This window comes from Corvus kubaryi, unplaced genomic scaffold (assembly GCF_017639235.1).
Source record: "Corvus kubaryi isolate FWS band 111438036 unplaced genomic scaffold, C.kubaryi_AGA036_p1.0 71, whole genome shotgun sequence".
Lineage (NCBI taxonomy): Eukaryota > Metazoa > Chordata > Aves > Passeriformes > Corvidae > Corvus > Corvus kubaryi.
Window position 1 is genome coordinate 19,046,252 of NW_024582059.1, and position 21,313 is coordinate 19,067,564.

At 38.2% G+C, this 21,313-nt stretch overlaps 1 protein-coding gene across 4 annotated transcripts in view; it reads right to left on the reverse strand.

The window, feature by feature from the left end:
• Positions 1-21,313, reverse strand: part of LRBA (LPS responsive beige-like anchor protein) — a 375,341-nt gene that overhangs the window by 47,525 nt on the left and 306,503 nt on the right. For all 4 annotated transcript variants that reach the window (XM_042049819.1, XM_042049817.1, XM_042049818.1 and 1 more), the window contains one exon: positions 8,575-8,742. In XM_042049819.1, the coding sequence (XP_041905753.1) occupies positions 8,575-8,742 (168 nt within the window). The remainder of the gene's footprint in view (positions 1-8,574; positions 8,743-21,313) is intronic.

The window sequence follows — 21,313 nt, forward strand, 5'->3', positions numbered from 1 at the left end:
AGGTATCATTAAACCTGACTGCAGAGTGTTTGTGACGTACCCTCTGCTAACCAAGCAGAGTGCAGAAGGCACCTGTTGCTGCCCACTAATGCAGGTACAGCTCCAACCCCAGTACCTCAGGGTTATGGCTCCAGAGCTGAAGCGTGGGCAGAAATACTGTCAGCAGCCCGCAGAGGGGGGCCTTATTAGAGCACATGAGCAACTTGGGATGGAGCAAAAAGTGCACAACCTTTGCCGGCTGCAATGTGTTAGCAAGGTCTGTTACAAAACTGTGTGCCTCATGACACAAGAAACCAACAGATACATGGAGAAATTAAAGCCATCAAATAGAAATTAAACATTTTTTTTCCTTCCTTCTTTGTACCTTCCTTGCAAGAAACGTATCTGCTACATAATATTTTTCTTTTCATCTTACCACCCTCCAGTTTCACCTCCTTCTGCCTGCTGAAAACACCAGAATTGTCTGGAGATTGGTTACTGGTCTAACTAACTACTACAGACACATGGAGGGGGAGAGGTTACCCTAATCAGGATTACTTTTTTTCTTCAAGCTGTTTGAGAGTCAATATATGAATAATAAATTATTCTGTTCACATCAGAAAAGGGGAGAAAGGAGAACAGCATAGGATGCCTTCTACCACATATTCACAAACAAAAACACTAACCCAGCTCTTAAACTACATTAAGGAATTTTCTGTGAGGAAAAAGAAAAAATGAAGTCTTTTTGTCCAGACAAATCAGTATGACAATTACATGGCAGTCATTAAAGTAAAACAGGAAGTAATCACAGTTTGTGAGAATACAAATAGAAGCCCCTCAGGGCTGTGCAAGTTGCTCCAATCTGAATATATACATTCCAGGCATATTAAACAGAGGCACAGCCTGGCCTGGCTGCAATCTCCAGCTCACGCAGCTGTCCGTCTACTGCAGCGTAATCCCAGCTGCCAATCTGAAAGAAACCAGTTAGTCAGAGCAGACACAACCAACAGAAACAAATGTCACTCAATAATGTTCAGAGGCACTGGGTTCATGGATAATTTCAAACAGTATCTCTGTCTGGAGCACTGATGTGCTCATTCAAAACACCTAAATCTTTGGCTACTGGAAAGAAGCAGATAAAAAATACTAGAACTACAAAAACAGGTCTGGTAGTACTTCAAAGAGACTGACAGAATAAAAAGAGAAAAGAGTCTAAAAAGGGAGTTAAGATCAATGTAAGGACCTGCAAATAAAACTGGATTCAGTACAAGCAAAATCCTAAGCAGCTCTGGGACTAGTTTTTAAAAATACAACAGCTTCTGTTTTATTTGAGCACCACAACCAAAATTGCTTCCCATCTCTCTCTGGCAGCTGAAGATTTCAAGAGAGCAACTCACTGCTTTCATTTAAAATCAATAACTGCCACAGAGAAAGTAGTGGCACTGCCATGTGCAATACCCTCAAACTTCAATTTCTGGCATTATTCATTTGCTCGTCTAAATACCTAACAATCCCAAATTGTCTCATATAAAACTTCTTCCTCTGGAAAAAAGTAATCAATTCCAATCTGTTAACATTCCACAGAATTTCTTAAACATTGATGTCATCTCTATTTATTAAATAAAAAAGCTTCATTAAAATAAAACAGTCGGAAGGAGGTTAACACACAGAAGTAAAAATCAAAAATGTAGTGGTCTTTAAACCAGTAGTTTAAACCAAATGTAGTGGTCTTCAGTGATCACCTTTCAGAATCTGTAACAATTGTGAAAAAGAAATAAATAACTCCTTTTGCTAAGCTATGAAATACATTTATTTAAACTCTCATGACTACTACCTACAAGACCAAACTTGCTGTTTCCAAACTATGGGTACAATGCTATCTCAGAGTTTTCTACTGCAACAAATAAACTTTTTGTTATTATTTAATAGAATGTAACATTTAACTGAGACTTGACTTTTAGATACTGCCTGAGGAAAACACCTTTGGCATGACCACAAGCTTTCTCACCCAAGCAGCAGCTATTTATCAAATATAACTAATAACTAAAATAACAAAGTTTGGTCAGTAAACACCACACACATCTACGGACACAGTGGGAACACTGATGCCCAAGTCAGACACCCTGGGCTGCAATAAACACACAGAAAAAAACATTCAGAACAAAAATGTCTCATTTCCCAATTACTGTGGAAGACAATACAGGTATCATTTGGACAGCATAAAGAGCCTGCAAATAATCAAAGCACATTGATGACACAAAAAATTCCTGTAGCCTGTTCACTTCCATGTTTCATTCAAGGCTAAATGACTTGGTGTATAACTCTAGCTATTATATACAAGTATATCTCACCCTTTCCACATATGGAAGAGGAAAAAAAAGTTTAAAAATAGAACCAATTTATATCAAAAGGAGTTATTTTTGAAGTATTATGAACATCACTGTTACCCATACATTATTTATCTTTTGATTACTCTTTCTTATTTAATGCTGACCAACAAATATGTCAGCTAAGACTGACCAGCCAGGCACAAATCAAAATGTAAAGAGCCTAGGGGGTCTCAAGACCTCTCTGGCTCTGATAGATCCACAAGACAGGTCAAGCAAGAAGAGGTGAGGGAACTGACTGCACTGAAAACTTCTATCCCTTGAATTTCCATCAGAAGCTGAGGAAAAAAGCACGCAGAGCTGAAGAACTAATTCATAGGAGTCACCTCCTTCCAAAAAACTTTACTACTTCCAGCCAGTTCTTTAAATCCTTACACATGAAGCATCTCAGTCCTACTTTAATTAACTCTAAAATATCACTTCTTTGCCTGCTGGATAGAGAAGCAGAAGCCGCAGGTAAAACTAGAATCTATTCTGTAATGAAGGAAAAAGGAGAACAACAAGGTAAAATATTTTTCTGGATCAGAACTTGGCTGAATACTTTTCATGTCTGTTTGTAAGCCTTGCAGTAAATAGGTACATTGAGGCAAAGGGCAATAAATCCCCATTCATCATATCAAACTCCCGGCTGAATGGAATCAAAGGAGTGCCACACCTCCAAGATATCACAGTAAGCATTTGCTTATGTTCATTTTGCTCGTTTACTCCAACACCACAGGCAGGTCACAATGTGAGCAGAGATGTGAGAACGAATAGGTAATTGATACAAACTGGTGGCAGGAGTGGTGCTCCTGTTATTTAATGCTCCTTTCACCAGAAGGAAATACTTCATCCTTTCGTGGGAGAGTCCTGATGCCCAAGACAAGCTGATTTCATTGAGCAGTGGTACTTGCCCTCATGGGAGGCCCTGCCTGTGTTACACATCCTGCTCTGGGTACTTCCCAGGAAAAGACCAAGGCATGGGCTTGGTTGCATTGCCAAGTTCACCTCTCCTTAGACATGAAATCAGTATGCTTCCTTTAAATACAGCCTTCTTCATTCCAGTTCCATATAAGGGCATTTTAATATAGATTTGTAATTAAAATGAGACCAATGCTAAACATTTATTTGGCTTTTCCCACTGTTCCCATGCTGTACAACACCAAACATGCCATCCATGCAGCACACTTAAGCCAGAGACAATTCAAAGATTGTTTTTACGGTACTTTGAATGTTGCCTGCATGTATTTGTTACTTACCGAATTCAGCACACGGAAATTTACTGCTCTGTGACAGTTATTTTATAACCATTTTATCCTACATTTAAAACTCATCACAGCCACAACAAAGACTGTTGCCCAACCTGCTAAAACCAGACTGATCGTTTTCCCAACTATTTAGTAAATGTTAACTATGCTATAAATACAAATCGTGTTTATACTCTGTGAAAGATTCACTGTTGTCAGGGTTCTCCAGCTGAGTTAGAGCTGAAATATGCTATTAACTCCCACCATGAACAGAGCTAAAAGAGTGGCCAAAAATGCTTTCTCTGGGATAAGATATCAGATCTGCTACTGCTGTCATGAAACTGGGGTCACGTAAACTAAACATCCTTGTAACTTCTTTTGGGCACAGAAGTCTCTCAAACTGTAAATATTTAAAAATAAAGTAAGACTCATAAGAGATAGACCTAAGGTGCATAAAAGCTACCCAAAGATATTAATCTTGAACAACACTTAAAAGCTATTATCCATAAAATAATTTATCCCATATGCCTTAAAGTTGAAAATAAAAGAATTATCTTTTCTCTCTACATATAATCAGAAGTGGCACATTCAAATAACAAGCCAAATGCTATGTCCAAGCTGATTCTTCACAATTTTTGAACATCCTCAGTTCATATGGAAATGAAATATCATCAGCATAAAGAAAGGTGCCAAAAAAATAGAGAAAGCTTGCTTCTTAGTGCTGAACAGACTACCTTCATGTAACAAAAATGCACTTTCTCTTCAGAGGAAGAAGTACAAAACAACAGAACCATCTAACGCTGAAAGCAAATCACCTGATGTTATTAATTTAATGGGACTTATTCTTGTTCTTTTTAGAGCTCTTATTGCTAATTTAAAAATGATTAGTCTTCCTTAAATTGCTGACTTCAAAGATCATGTTAGATGGTTTATACATATATATATATATATTTTTTTTTTTTTTTTAATGTGGTTATGTGCTTTTTCATAGGCATGGTACAAAATTCAGGGTGCTTTGTGAAAGGTAGGGGTTCCCATACAAATCAATGATGCATTCTCCAAGTAATATTTCATCTTTCTGCTACTAACCTTGTCTCTTTCCTTTGCGTTTTATCCGGTGTTTACACTAACTACATAGGGGTATCAGTGGAGAAATGGACTTTTAAGTAGTAACTGAGGGCAGCCCAGATTCACCATCGTCCTTTGTTACACTAAACCAGAGACAAGAGGAATTTCTATTCTTCTGACCAACACTGATGAAATACTCACCAATCAGGCCTAGATACAAATTATTTTCTACGGATTGTGCTTCAGCTCTTAATCAGTTACTTGTCTGAATGACTTAGATCTAATTCTACCTCCCCCCCCCCCTCCCATTCTTGGACAGCTATGGCAAAAAGAGAGCAGAATTTGTGATAAGAAGGTGCTGTGAATTCTCTCCAGAACAGCTGGATGACATTTGTCTGTGCTAAATGACTCCTTGCCCCTTCCATCCAGGCAAAAAAAAGAGCCCTTCCACAGCAGACCTTGTGATTGGGAGTTCCACAGATCAAAACACGGTGCTCAAGAGCAAGTCAACAGAAGGCAGTGACACAGCAAAGCTCTGCTGGCAAATAGAGTGTTTTCCACCAGAAAGATATTTTTACTGCTTGCCCACTGAACAGCAACTTCCCTCTGCAGCTGTCACCTCCTTCAACAAGACACACAAGGAGCAGAGTCAATGACAGCACTGCTAAAATGCTTGGAGGGGAAGAGGAGGAGGAAGGAATTGTGTCTGCAGGATGAGCAGTGCACCAATATGCCAGCAGGGATACTGGATGCCTTGCCTTGCTTCTCCTGGCTGCAGTTCCCTTCCCCCACTGGCTGCAACTCAAACCCTTCTCTCGTGATCTACTCCCCTCCCCCTGAGATTTGCGTTTGAATTATGCAAGCTTTGCACTCCCCAGGGTTTATCTGCCAAAAGGTAGCATGTGGCCCATGGTTTGCACTTTAGTTTAAAATTTTCTATTATGGCAGTCAGATCCTTTCAAAATACTTTACTTCCTTTATTCCCATAGGCAGAAAGAACGGCAGGAAAAAATTGTTCACAGCAGTATAAGAGGATGTAAAAGTTCTACATTTTCAGTTTAAAAAAAAAAGAAAGGAGGAATATGGTTTTAATCAAGTAGTTTTCCTTCCTAGATGAGTACTTCCTTCTTGTAATATATATAACCTGACTGCCTATAAAAATAAAGGTGCCAGTTGGAGCCATTTAGGAGACCTAAGGAAATTCTGCATTAACCTACATCCCTCCACTCCTCAGTGCCTTCCACCATTGTTCTGTGTGTGGCCTCTTTGATGAGTTAGGTCACCAATATCCATGCATATATCTGTGGAGATACCTCAGAAACACATGCATCATAGGCTTCTCATTACTGATGTGGTCCAGGCTCAGCACTGACTATCTATGTGGGGAAATTGCCATGGTTTGAGCACCAGCTATTATTTCCATATGATACCTAAAGGCCTCAATGACTTGCAGGTCTCAGAATATACAGAAGCTTCTCTTTGGTTTAGGTTGGCAAATAAAAATCCATTTTCTGCTACAACTGTCAAGATTTAAAGACCCAAACCCTGAATTCTTATCAAGAGGAAAAAGCCAAAACATCCTTTCTGAAACCAAGAAATCCAGTTTAATACTTGCCTAATAAACAGATATTAACTCTGAGGTGCCATGCCTGCCTAAAAATACTGTTAATTGTCCATATCAGAAATTCATTTGGGCTCTAACCAGGAATTTGGTGGAGAAAAGAGGAGACATTTTCTGGAAAGCTGACTGAAGGAGGAAAAATAAATGCTGATTGAAGCTGCTTGGCAGCACAGAATGTAAGCACAGGTCCTCAGGGAGACAGATTAGCAAGCAGTAAGAAGGTGAGGCTGTCAAAGGTGCATGATAAATTCATTTAGCACACAGATATAGAATGATTATGCACACAGAAATACACACAAACAGATTTTTCATTACTTTCATCTCTACCCATAAGTAAAACCAGAATAAGTCACCATTGATGATTAGAGTCATTAAATTTCTGCAGTATCAATATCACATCAGAGCTGATCATGTGTCTTTTAAAATTACACATGCACATTTACATAACAAAAAATATGCTTTACAAAATACATGTAAATGGCAAGGGATGCCTAACTAAGCAGGAAACCTTTCACTGTTTTAGTGACCTGCTTAAAAATCCTAAATAAAAATACTCCATTGGGTCAATCCTTCAAGCAACTCAGAACAGAAGTGCTACAAGACACCATTTATTCTGCTACCTGCATTCATCAGCAAGTATTTTTGACACCATCAGTAGTGGTTCAAAATTCTACTGCTGCTGAGCTACTCCACTATTATGAGCTCAACAACACTGCGGTTCTCCCTCTCCTGTTCTCATTTTCATACACCACTCAGTTCAGATAGCACAGAACAACTCAAAAATAAGAAACATTGTAGCAAAGTATGATAAAAACATGACAAATTCAAAATATTTGGTAACAAAGTGAATGCCTCTCTGAGAGGTTCCACAATTCCAGACAGATTTGTAACTTCCCTGGTCTTAAATTTTTTTTCAGGCTATAACACAAGTAAAAAAAAAAATCACAGTAAAAATGATAAAAGAACTGTTCTAGAAAAATTAAAACTACACAAAAATTGTGTGTGGAGACTGCTACTTTCATTAGTGTTACTTCAATTATTAGTTTCATAAATAAAATTTCAATGATGGTTCATTTAATAACAAAATTAAGAACAAATTACACACAATACCCAGCCTACAATTCAGCTCACACTTTAACCAAACACTTCAAGAGTCTAATAAATACTCTTAAAAGGTAAGAATAGAACCTTGCCAGTGTAGAGTGGACAAACATTATCAGTGAATTGAAAACACGGTACAGTGAACATCTACTAGATGACTCTTGGGCCAACAACTTTTCCAAATCCAGATGATGACATTTTTTCTTGTAAGCCACATGTCCCAGTAGCCCTTTTCTTAGCTCAGTTAAGGGTATTTATGTGCACTATCTGTATTTTAGGTTTAAATTTACTACGATGCAGTTTGCAGACTTATAGCAAGCCATGTAATGACAACACTGAGCCATCGCTTTGGTTGTAAGCCAGTCCCTGTGTCCCATCTAAATAAAACAGTTGACAAGATTCCTATTACTTTGTTTTCATGGACTTGGAATATTTTATAACAAGGGACCACTTACATTTATTCTATAATTAATATACTTGCAGCTATACTTGGTAGCAATATAGCGTCTGAAGAGAGGACATAAAATCAGTCAAAAATCACCCCACCCTGCCCTTTTTTAAACAGCTGTTTAGGTGGAAGAGAAGAAACTTTTGAACCCACAGTATTCTATGAGATACTTTGGCAAATAAATTTTCTGAATGATGTTGAGTCTGAACAAAGCTCCTGATCTTTCCAATGCTGAAATATTTACTTTTGCATATGAAAAATACAGGACAAGTTATTTTAATTTGATAACAAACCAAACTAAAATATCAGAGGCTACAAAACTCTGATGTTTGCTACACATGCAAGACGGCACTTAAAGAGAACTGTTAGAAGTGCGAAAGTAAATTCAGAAGCACAAGCCAAATCAAGGTTGCTCACTGCCACTAAGATCCAGTATCGGGGAACAAAATGACTGAACTCAGCAACTGAAGCAATCCTTGAACTTTTATTATTATACTGGCATCAGCTTGGGCTGAAATCCAGGTACACAAAGTTTAAGAACAACCTGCATCCTTGTTCTATTAATTCTGCGTGCTGTGACAACTGGTTCAGGCACCTTGCATTTGACTGGCCTGTGGCCAAACCACAAGAAAACACAAAGAAATTGAACATTCACCAGAAGCCTTGAACAATGAGGAGTCTTTACAGTTTCAACACTGCTGTGGTTAACGAAGACTTTTCTATATTTATAAAGTACAAACTCACCTCTCTCAGTACAGAATCCGTTATTGAACTTAAATTAACAGCTCCTTCATAAGTCAAATAGTAGAATACATTGAGGGACCTAACAGCCTCTGGCCCTTGTTGTTTGTAGCCAAAAATCAGATCAATCCACTGGTGAAGCTGGCAGGAAACAAACTCACTTTCCAACGCCTGTGGAAAAAACCACACACAAAACACAAACTTGAGTTCACCAGATAGTAATCATTTGGTAGTAGCAGAAACATTTTTTTATAGCATGCAAAATTATCTTAACAAATCTAAATACAGAATTGAGAAGAGTATTTTAGACGTTCTATCCAAAAAAAGGTGGGCCTTGTGATAGATGCCAGAGTCTCATGCCCTACTTCCCACCGACTGGGAGACTTCACTTTTAAAAGTAATAGTGAAAATAAGAAAAAAAAAACAAAAAAAAAAGGCAGTAAGTGGAAAGTATTGGTACATTTATACACAGCCAGGCTGTGTTTTTACGAACTCCCAAGATAAAACTGTGCTTTCCTTTGTGATCTGCATGCTAAATAACAACAGCAGGATTATCTGATTCTGACAGCCAGAAGATTGATAGAATTGGGGAAACAGGACTAGCTAACCAGTGATGTTAGGGTAAAAATTTTTTCACAGGCTGAAAATATGAAACTGCTACTACTTTCACACATTTCTTGTTTACAAACCTATACGGAAACCTATACAAAAGTACTGTGCAGAATGATTAAACTGTTTTTCTGAAGACATTATCCAGGTCCAACCCAACCCCCAAGACAAGAGCACCCAAGAAACACTATATTAACAGGTAACCTAAAAATCATTGTCATCTAAAGAGTTAACTCATGTGGATTAAATCATTATCAGGATTTGCTTTTTCTATTTTGTACAGAGGATTCAAAGTATTTCTGATTTGAATTACCAAATGAAAAAACATAACAAACAGATATTCTCTTCATCTAGCAAAATGAATGGCATTTTCCCTGCAAAGGAAATTCCTAATTTTGAGCAGAGGAAGTTGAAATTAATCTGAAAACCAAGGAAATCACTCTGCAATTTGCACACAAAAATGATGGGTTTGTTTCATTAACTGATGCCTGAAAACAACATTTAAATTGACACATAAAACCAGCAATTGTCTTAATTTGTGTAGTGCACTCCACACAAAAGCCCTAAATATGTTCAAATTAGAGCAAGCTGCTTGATTGTCACTGCAGTCTCATGTCATATTAATGCATGACAAACATTAAACCATACACTTAAATGGCAATTTATATCATTTAAATGTTTACTGCCACACCAGATCATCACTCATTTAAATGTGACTTTCTGACAGCTAATTTCAGTTAATTTTCCTCGATTCACTTAATTAGAACTTTCAATCAAGAAAAGACCTGTACATATCTTAGACATCATATCATTCTTTTTTTACTATTACTTTTATTAGGATGCTGAATTGCTGAAAGCATTCTTTAAAATGAATCCCCACACAGTATAGTATCTGTTTGGACAATCAAATAGCAATACCTTACAACATCTATGCTAGACAGGACTTTTTTTTCTTTTTAATTTAAAAAACACCCAATATTTAGACACAAACACACAATTAAAACGATAAAAAAAACACAAGTGGGCCAATTAAAAATTAATGATTTCAAAATTGTTTAATAAGATAAAACCAGTCAGGAGTCTCATGAGTGTCCATAATACTGCAATGTGCAGCCATAAAATTCTACAGGGCTCAGCAAATGACAATGATAAGAATTAATTTCCACACTATCCTGCTAAAAAAAAATTAACCCTAGAACATACGTACTGTTATAACTATTTAATGCCAAGAAAAATAAAGAATGTTAGGAACTTGTGATTTTTTTTATAGATACATATGTAAATATTCAGCATGTGTTGCAGTTGTTCATACTCTCCTTTTCTACAAAAGCTAGATTTTCAATGAGTCATATTACCCTCACAAAGGGACCTGCATAACTAAAGGAATACCACTGCCAACTCCTTAGATTAATGTAAGTATAAATGTGATTTTTTTTTTTTCCTTAGAAAAGCAAAACTAAAACACTTTGCCTTCTCAGGGAATGGTTGGGAGCCATCCTGACCTTACTTCTCGTTTTCAAGTTTGAAATTATTTTACATTTGAAATTTGTACAGATGCAAAAGTAGATAATTTTTTTTTGCTTATTAAGCCATTTAAAAATCTTAGTTGCCAAATCCCAGGTGAAAGGGATGACTGAAAACCAGCTACAGTCAGCATCAGGACATCAAAGGACAGACCAAACAGCACACAAATTCAAAGGCCAAATAAGCTTGCCTGATATTTCAGGTTCACAGTTAAGGTCTTGGTTGGAGGGAAGTGCTTATGCTATGACTTAATCAATGGAGGAACAATAATTAACAGCTTGTAAAATGACTAAAGGATAGACTTCCAAGGAAAACAACACCCTGTACCAGATCAGCAAAGTGACGCACTTTGCAGCCACTCTGGTATATTTAAAAAGGGATCCTCGTAAGAAAGCATCTGAGAAATACAGAGCTTGCAATTTGCAGAACTATTTGGTTATAAAAAGAAGGGGGTTTACCTTCTTTGTTGCTTTTAAACATTGCTGTTAGCTTTTACCTCTTGCAAACCTAAGCCAAGCCTATCGATGGGTCAGCATTTAGGGTTACTTCAGCCTCAACTTCATTTAGGACAGGCAGTGCTCGTTTAAGGCTCGAGTTAAATCCAGCACCCAGCCATGGAATATGAACATCCTTTCCATGCTGCTCCTTGAGCAAATAGAGGAGTTGCCAGCGCTCCCAGGGCAGAGCGAGCACAGCGCTCTTCCCTGTGCTCTGAGGGAAATGTGCACAACAAGGACACCCTCGAAAATGTCTGGCAAAATACAGCAATAGCCAATCCCATCGAGTTACTGTAAAACAAATCAGGGACTAATGTCCAATTGTTACAAGATCAAACAAGCCCATGGAAAGACAGTCACGTGAAGCGACACACAGATTGTCAATTCTGTCCACAGGGGACTCATATTAACTTTGACAAACTGTCTTGGGGCTGATATCTGTTTCTTTAATGAGATCTATTAGGCAGAGACTAAAACACTTCAGATATGCTAAAAAGTACAGTATACAGATGTCAAACACAAACACCTATTAGTAACTTTCATTTCTCTATTCCCAAGGTAGAAACACTTCAGACACACCAACAAATAGAAGCTTTGATCTAACTAGGAAATTTTAGTTTAGTCATAAATATTTTTTGAATGCACAATCTGATGTCACTAAATATGAGCAATCAAAACTATCACGTCGTGAACAACTCTGAAATTCACTATTTTATGATCATCTTTTTCTGTCCTGTTTTCCGAAAGGACTGAACAGAGAATAATTTACTGCTGGCAACCAAAGACTAACATCAGTCTAATACTAATACAAATGATTTGGTAGAACAAGGAGGGAATGACAAAAAACATAAAACTAGCAGGTTAGGAATGATTTTTCCTTTTTCCAGTACAAATTCTCTGAAGATTTATCAAGATATATTTTCCCAAACAATACTATACCTTTGGAATCAAGCCTTGTATCTTCAAAGTGACTACCGTTGGCTTTTGCCCTCTACTTTTATTTCTGCTTTAGATTTTATGCAGTGACATATAACATATGAAGTGATGTCTATTAAAAATGAATATATACTGTGCTTGAGTTTGGGATGTTCCAACACTGAAATTAGATGAAAGGTTTAACTGCCTTTTTTTTTTTTCATCAGCACAGATATATGTTCACAGTCAAGCTATTCAGAAATAAATGACAGACTTACTTGCCTTATTCCTATGCTGATTAAAGGAAAGTAATTTTGAAGCACAGCATAAACATGCATGCCACTCTTATTTGAACGACAGAAAAGGAGTCCAACCCATACAAAATGTGGTTTATGAAATGTTAAAATGAAAAGAGAAACTGATGAGAAACCAAAACTACCCGTATATGAATAATCTTCCCTATTTACTCAATTGAAAAAAAAAAAAACCTCAAACAACCAAACCAACAAATCCAGGCATACACTTCACCAGCAAGTAAGAAATAAATCTCAAGTAAAAATAATTGCCTGTTACTTTTAATGGACTAAACATTTTAATTCCCCTCTGAAAGAATTTTCTCTGAAACGCTTAAAATGGAGTCTCTTTTACATGCCACTTGAAAAATATTTAAGGATGAACAGAAAAGCGTGAATTAGGATTTCACACATTTTTAGCACAACCACAACTTTCAGGTGAAAAATACTCTTCTTGAACACGACAAAGCACCCACATAACTGCAGTAGCAGGTAACTACTTTAAACTAAATACATGTTCTGGCTTGGAAACACGTGTGTGCACATGCATTCAAAACAAAACCCCAAACCCAACAAAAGCAAACAACTGGAACGATGCTTGCATGTGCAGGCTTTCAGACACAAGTTGGTAATGCTGCCTTAACATTGATATATGACCTTTGTAAGTTACAATGAAGAAGGCTGGTTTTTTCAGCCTAATTAGAACTGTTTCAAATTTCCCTGCTAAATATATGATAGAAAGTCCTTTCAACTTTTTTTTTTTATTCTAGAGTTTCTTTCCACGTCAGCCTTGTTCCAATCAAAATATGTTTTGAATTAAATTATTTTGATTCAATATGGGGATCACATTTCACTTCTAAGATTTAAACTCCAAAAAGGAAAAGTTTAGGCTGTTCAAACAAAGCAAAAGCAGCCACTTTGTAGAAAGCCATTCACATTTACCAAGACTGACAAATTGTTTGTGTGCACCATTAAGTCTAGTTTCTGCAATAGTTGCCAGATTTCCTGTCCTCCTAATAACATATTAACTCTTCAAGTGCTGGCTTTATCTTTGGAGGTTTCTCAGTAAACTCCAGGATTTAAAAAGTAAATTACCAAACGTGCTTTCACCAGCGACACTGTTTGATCACATGGGTAGACATCTGAGAATAAAGATGTATATAAAGTTATTAGAAAGATACTGAATTCAGGCCTGCCTTGAGGATATCAGAAGGAAGAAGACAGCAAATGTACTAAGTAGAAAACTCCATGTTCTGCATGAGGTAACACAAATTTCAAATGGATGAAAGGAACATCAAAACCATTTACATGACTGGTGGTTTTTTACTTGGTAAGTAACTATTTCAAGCAAATGCGTTTAGTTTTACTTACTGTACTTCACAAATTCTTTTAAGCATGAAATACTCAAGAAACTGAGCATTACTTACAGAAAAAATTAAAGTAACTATTTCATTTTTCCTTTGTGTGTGTTCCAGAAACGCACTGCCAATTCTTCATTACTGTTGTAACAAAAGTGAACCTTTTACTTTATTTCTCTACTTGGTTACTGACACCAGGATAAAATACTCTGGAAAATACGGTCCTAATAAAACATTTAGCTCAGATGCTTTACTGAAGACAACTGATCTCACAGAAAAAAGCAGTCAGCAGTCTGAGAAGCTCAGACACAGGAGATCTCTGGAAGAGAAACTTCCCCTCCTCTGTTCCTTCTTTATATTGAACATTAAGCCACTAAATAATGACAAAAAAGAAAATTTGAGTAATAGTGTAACTTATCTTGTGGCAAGGTATATTCTGCATGAGCAGCATGTAAACAAAGAAAAATATTTTGCAATGCAATGGTTCAAACTCCTATCTGAATTTACATCATTATTACCAAAGTAAGAGTAGTATGTTTAGCCAAAATCTTGAGCACGTTTGTATTTTTCAGTGATTTCTATATTGAGTCTACAACAGTAATTTTGCAGTTTAAATGGAAAAGTCAGACAGCTGCTACAGATTTTATAAAATGAAAGCTACACTCCCTTTGAAATTCAGCTTTATTCTCAATTGAAATGTCTATTATTAGGTGCCAGGAATAAAAGATTTCAATGAATATGAAAAATTGCATTGGAGCATTTGTAGTTACTCTTTCCATAAAGGGCAGTGATCACCTATAAAATATTTCTCAGTGTATCCTTGATAATCTGAAAATTTGAGAGAAATACTTTAAGGCAGAACTGCTACAATTTCCTATGAACACTTTACGAACAGAACAAATCATGCATTTTTATTCTGAAGTTTCAAAGTTTAGACATCTACTTTAGGTGTTGCTTAACCTCACTTGTGCACAAATTCCACCAGCCATGGTTGTTACAATACTAACTTCCCTACTGAAAAAAAAAGAGTGGGCAAAACCTGCCTCAGCCAACTGGCTCCATCAATAAAAAGATGCTTCCCAAAAGACAGCCCAGGAATGGCCCTGTTTGGTTTCTTCTCACCAAGAGGTACAGAATAGGTATAGAATTGTCATAGGAACAAAAAACGATCAGGAAGGCTTTAATAAATTCCCCTCCACGAAAAATAATACATAAAAGCCACAATTAATTGCAGTTGTGAAATCACACAAATGGCCATCATTATTTATAACTCTGATAATACTGATATATGTGGCTTGCATTTGTCCTTCCCCAGAGACACACAGAAAATGTAACTGGTAAGTCCATAACCATTTCTTACTACAAAGTTGGCTACAAGCAAGTATTGACAACATCAGGAGGCATTGCTGAGTTATCCACCATTTCCACTTTCCCCCACCACACCCCTGTATTTATTGTTCTCATTTAGAATGTCTCCTACTCGGTTAAGAGGATTCTCTCCTGCAGAAAAGTCATCAGCATCCTGAGGCCAAGACAGGGAATGAAAACTCTTTCTGAAAATCCTCACATACAGCACCAAAAGGAGGCAGGAAGTTCCCTCCTCCCTGAAATTCAGCAATTCCTCTCCCAGTTCCTCCAGCACTTGTTTGCATGAAGACTGACAGTCTGAATCTGGAACCTATTACCCATGGAAGCACAGGCTGTTAACCACACAGCTGACAGTTGCTAAGTCAAATTAGTTCAAATGAAGTTCTGTTTAAAAAAAACCAAACCCCAACCGCCAAACACCAAAATCCCACAAGATAGGACTGCATTTCACAGTGCACAGTGCTGTGCACTGATTGTCTCAGCGTCCCACTCGGCCAAGATAACTTATTTTTCCCCTCAGAAGTCTAACGCAGGGACACTGCTTCCAACACTTCAGCTAACTTGCATTACTCCGAGCCAAGGGACTTCTGCGTGGCACCTCCTTGAGCCTTGTGATCACAGCCTGAATGTCAAGCGTTAGCAAAGACAAACTGAAAGGTCACAGGACTCCGCGCCTCTGAAAGGATGGCAAACAGTGATTCACCTTTTATGTTACAGATTCTTTCCCTTTAAGAGGTGCAAAACACACACCTCGAAACTTCCAACAGGGCAACATTTGCTTGCCTTTGAGGTTGTACGAGCGTTTTAAACACCGAAGCTTGAAACAGGCCAAATTCTGAAATTCAGGGAAGTACTGGAGTACACTTATTCAGCAGTGGGGTTTTAGCTTACTTATACTTACTGAACATACAGCTAGCATAATCCTAATGCAACATACAAACTCAGTGACAGCAGTGAAGGTCATGAAGTTTTAGAAAGCACCAAAAACACGAACTGAACTTGCATCACTAAAATGCAAAAAAAGGTTTATGTGAACACAGACAAAACTACCCTTGAAATGGCTTTCAATTAAGTATTTAGGCTGCGTACTACCACTCCATCGAATCCTCAAAGTTTGAGCCTAAGCATATTGTTTGGTTAATGGCAGCACAACACACTTCAAACTGTGAGAAACTAGTGATTTTTTAATGTATTTTACATTTAAACTGCTTGTACATGTCTTCCTTCCCTAAGACTTACTCTGTAAGCCCTAAAAGTGAACTGCTGCTTTATTTTTGCACTCTGTTTCAACAGCTTGCAGCATTTATGCTGTGCTTTGATGTGTCAGTTGTATACCCAATTCACAAGAGCTGTGATGATCAACAAGTATTAGTATGCATGTAAGAGGAGACAGAAATGGTTGCAAACACATGGTCTTCAAATCACTGCAAACAGCACAAGCAAACATCTTAGAGGAGTTGTAGAGACTAATCTAATTTGTCTTTGAAGCCAGTGGTGGGGGGCAAAAAAACGCTCCAGAAAAAATTGTTTAAGATTAGGAAACGGTATGACAGAAGGTCAAGGAATTTAAAATTCAAAACACAGTTTAGATGCAAGTCAGGCAGAAAAGTTATTTCAATCTCGTCATTTGACCTGTCTGCTAATTCACGGAATAGAACTATTCTAAAGCTTTTGGGAAACAGAACACAAGATTTACAAAGGCAATTAGGGTACAACTGAATAAATCAAAAAGCTACGAAAATAGGAAACAGCACTATATCATCACATGGGACAAATGTGTAAACCACTCTGGGGCTGAGGTGCCCAGATAAGAACAGGATTTGCTTCCTTCAGATAACTATGAACAGTGAAACCCTGATCTTTTATAAAGCCATTCTGAGGGGCTTCTTAAGATGACACTACAAGGTGCGTTTGGCAAGTACATCAGACTCCTTGAAGCTGACATTTAACTGGAATGACAAAGGAGAATCATCATTTGACTTTGAGAATGACAGAGAAAGGGAGAATTTATGCATCAAGGACACTCAGCACTTAAAAAAATTCAGATTTGTGGAATATACTATTCGGAAATGAAATGCTCTTTACAAACTTGCTCAAACACACAGGTTCCCATTTAACATCTTGTTCTGACACATTTGCATAGAAAGCTATCGGGAAGTCTGGATCCAGACTAACTGGAGCTCAGGGTGGCTCACCTATCAAATACCCTAGGACCAGAGCTACCAGTTCCCTGATTAAGGAGAACACTGCCCCAATCCTGTTTGTCATTCCCTCTTCCAGTGGATCCACTGAGTTGTCTCATGGTCCCTGGGAGGAGGTTGGCTAGTGCTGGAATTCACAACAGAACAAAGAGCTCTTAGGAGTCAAGTTCAATGCTTAAAAGAAATCAAATTGAAAATGCGTTGTATTTATAAATTACTTCTTAAAACATCCATCCTTAGAAAACACAAAATCTGTAATTTTTTATTCTAATTTCATGATGTATTGCATGTTGAGTTTCAAAGAGCTTTGCTCATAATGCTTTCTTGTAGACAGAGTAATTTTTTCTAGATTTTATTCCCTTCTTTCACCTAACCAGCTTCAAATTTCCACTGACAGCTGTACACAGAAGGACAAGTGATATATTGAGTATATTGAGCATGCTCAGGAAACCAAGGCATAAACACCTCCAAATGCAACAGACATTCTGTAGCCAGTTGAGAGCAAACTTTTCATAACCTTTATATTACTCTGCCATGAACCACGTTAGTGGGAAGGGCATAGGAGATGAATACTATGACCATTCAGAGGTTAAATGCTGAACAAGCATATGGTCAGTTATTAACATTTTTATTAACTACATATTCTCCAGTTATAAGCCAAATAAGATGCTAGAAAAGCCCAGAATTTTCCCTTAAATTAACAACATAGTTTTTTCTTCATAGATGTGCTAAAAAAAACCCACATTTAGAAATGAAGTCAAAATATATTGTAGTAAAACAATATTTAACTCCCATATTCCAAATTTCTACTTAATTCAGAAGCTGAACTCCCAGAGGCAGCTCTTGCTCTCTAGTAGGGAAACAACCAACTATGACATTACTTCCCAGGATGGAAAAAAACCAAGCTTAAAAAAAATACAAAACCAAAAAATAACCCAGCACAGTATTATGCCATGTTTTAAAGTAGCATCAACCAAATTACAAGGTTTTAATCAAACAACACTCTAATAAAACTATGTACCTGTGAAGTGGCAGGCAGCTTTCTTACCCAGAGGACACCATCAGGCCCTTGACTCATCAGAGCTGTAAGGGACCCTGTGTGCCATTTACTCAAGACTTGGGCTCAATGATCCTTGAGGGGCCCTTCCAACTTAGAATATTCCCTGAAACTGTGACTTTACCCAGGAAAGCGGAAGGAACCCATAGCTGTACAGTATCACCACCTTCACACCACAGGGCACTTACTGCTGCGGGTACCTCTTCCAACCTCTGCCACCTGAGGTGCGGAGGTGCCCTCCAGCCTCCGTCGCCCCAGCTGCAGGTACCAGCCTCTGTCACCCCAGCTTTGCCCCGCAGGGCATACGGGAAACCAGCTCTGCATTTTCAATTCTACCCCTTAATCACCCCAGGTATGCGCCAAACAGCAAAACCCCCTTTTTTGCAGCGTTTGGAAACACTGCGAGCTGGCGGGCTGGGGATGCCTCCCCTCAGCGCTGCAGCGGAGCCGCCGCTGGCAAAGCGCCACTGCCAGGGAGGGCCCCGGCGGCTCCGGGCCCGTGCCCAGCGGCGGAGCCGTGACTCCGAGCCCCGTTCCCGGCCAGGGAGGAGTCAGGGGGCACTGGGATGTGGCGGGGGAGCAGCCCCAGCGCTAATGAGGCGCTCCCGGGGACCCCCGCGGCGGCTTTCAAACCTGGCCCGCTTCAAACGGTGCCACCCCGCGACGGGCAGAGGGTGATTGCGATAAATGACCGCAGTAATTAACTCTGATTGGGAAGCACCTGACTGGAAAGAGAGGCGAGGAGCCGCGCAGCCGACGGGCTGTCCGGCAAGGCAGGCTTTCCTCTAGCGCCGTGTTTGTGTGTGCGCTAGGAGAGCTCTGCCTTTCAAATAGGTACGTGGGGGCACTAATGAAAAGCAGCTCTCGGCCCAGGGCCTCCCCGTGCACTCTCAAAGGGGCAGAGAAGAAAAGCTTCAAAGTAGAACTAATTTACTTCATCCAAACCCGGCTCTGGGCAGCCTGCAGTTTGTACTGACACCGCGACAAAATATTGCTCAAAAAAGAGAAGGCTCGTCTCTTTTCAGAGGGAGGTTAAACATTTTAAAAGCACCTGCAAGTTGTTGGTCTGGGTTTTTTGTCTTTTTTTTTTTTTGCTTGGTTGAGGTTTTTAAATTTAATTTTATTTAAATACAGCTATTAAGGCCTTCATCAAGAAAAGCAACCTTTCAATTTTCGTTGCCAGATTGTACAAAGCCTGAACATGTTCCCTTCCCTCTAGTGGTGGGAACTTTATTTTTTTGGACTGTGGAAAACAGCAACAATTACACTTTTTTTTTTTTTTTTTTGTTGGTGGTGGTAGGGAATAGGATTGGCAATCTCCGGCGGCCCTTAGGCAGGAAACACATTTGCTGTGTGCTGGCTCTCTCTGCCACGCTATCTTGCCACTTGATTTTACAAAGCAGAGCTCCAAGGAGTGAGGGCATTACTACCTGCTGTTTTACAAGCAATCAGCAATTCATTGTGCCAGTGCTGTCCTGTACCTGCTGAGTAAATGCTTTAAAAAAGTTCCACTAACTGCCCAGTAACAACTACAGTATGGTAGCAAAAGCAATTCACCAAATGTTTATACTGAGTCTCTGATTTATTTGACAGCTTTACACCTTCAAGACATGATATAATTAAATGTTTTGACAATGAAACAAAAATTGTATAAATTAGAAAGTCGTTAAAGATGTACAGTATCTAAAATGAAAACAGTGCAGCTATAAAAGACAATTTCTAAAATGCTTCTATAAAATAGACAAAATGTATTTAACTTTTTTATCCTTAGACTTTCTGCTACTGTATTAAACTGTTACACATCTAAAAATTCCTAATTTAATCACTCTATGAATGCTATCTGAGAAGATTACAAATGCAATTCAGTCTTATTTTAGAAAGGTAAACAAATCATAGCTTAAGCAGAAATAGTGGACCCAAAATACGACACTTTTTAAAGTTAAAATATTACGCATGACCTTAGTTTTTTGTGTCAATTGCTGTTATTTTGATAGTTTCAAAATAGAAATCAACAGCTGCCACAATGTCTTATGGGACAACAAACAACACTGTGATGATAATCCTGCCCCTCCAAGGCACTCAGTTCAAACCTCAGACAACTCTTTGTGCCTGTGTAGACCAGCGAGATGCAAGCTGGCACTTCCTATCATAGAGAAGAGGGCACACATCGCAGCAGGAATCCTGAAAATGGGATTCAGAAGGTCAAAAACTTGCTGTTTCCCATGCCTGTGTTCAAAGACCAGCCCAGGAGAATGGCAGGAATGACTAGTCATGCTATAAATGAAAACAAGCATGTTAAAAATCAAATTTTAAAATTGAAACCAATGTCCATATACTATGATTGCTCACTCTAAGGTCACTTCATATCTTTAAAATGCAGTTTCATTATCATTTTTTGGTAGTATGTGTATAAAATGTGAGCTTACTGCTAGCCTTAAAAGCTAATTGTTTAAACAATGTATAATTATATAACCATTATTTAAACATTAAAGCCTTTAAGCAACTATGCAAAAACATTTAGAATCAACTTTGTAATGCAGCTGAAGAGCACTGTTGTTCTGAAGGAAACTGTAATCCAGCAAAAGGTAACAATGACCAGTTGTTTATAAAAACCACTGAAATGTTTGGGAACTAGTTCACATTCTCATGCTATGTTTATGTTTCCATACATCATCCTTCTACTTGAGAAGATAGCTCAAAAGGAAGAAAGACTAGAGAACAAAATCTTGTTTAAATTACGCATGGAGACGTCAGGTAATTTAACAAATCGAGACAAAAAAGGGATGCCTGTGTATAGCTAAAATCATTATTGCATTAAATCATTTTCTACTCTCTCTCTCTCTCTCTCTGAGGGACCCATCTTTGCAGCGAGGTTTATATTTATTTTGTATATTCACCATTGCCAAGAACTTCTAACTCC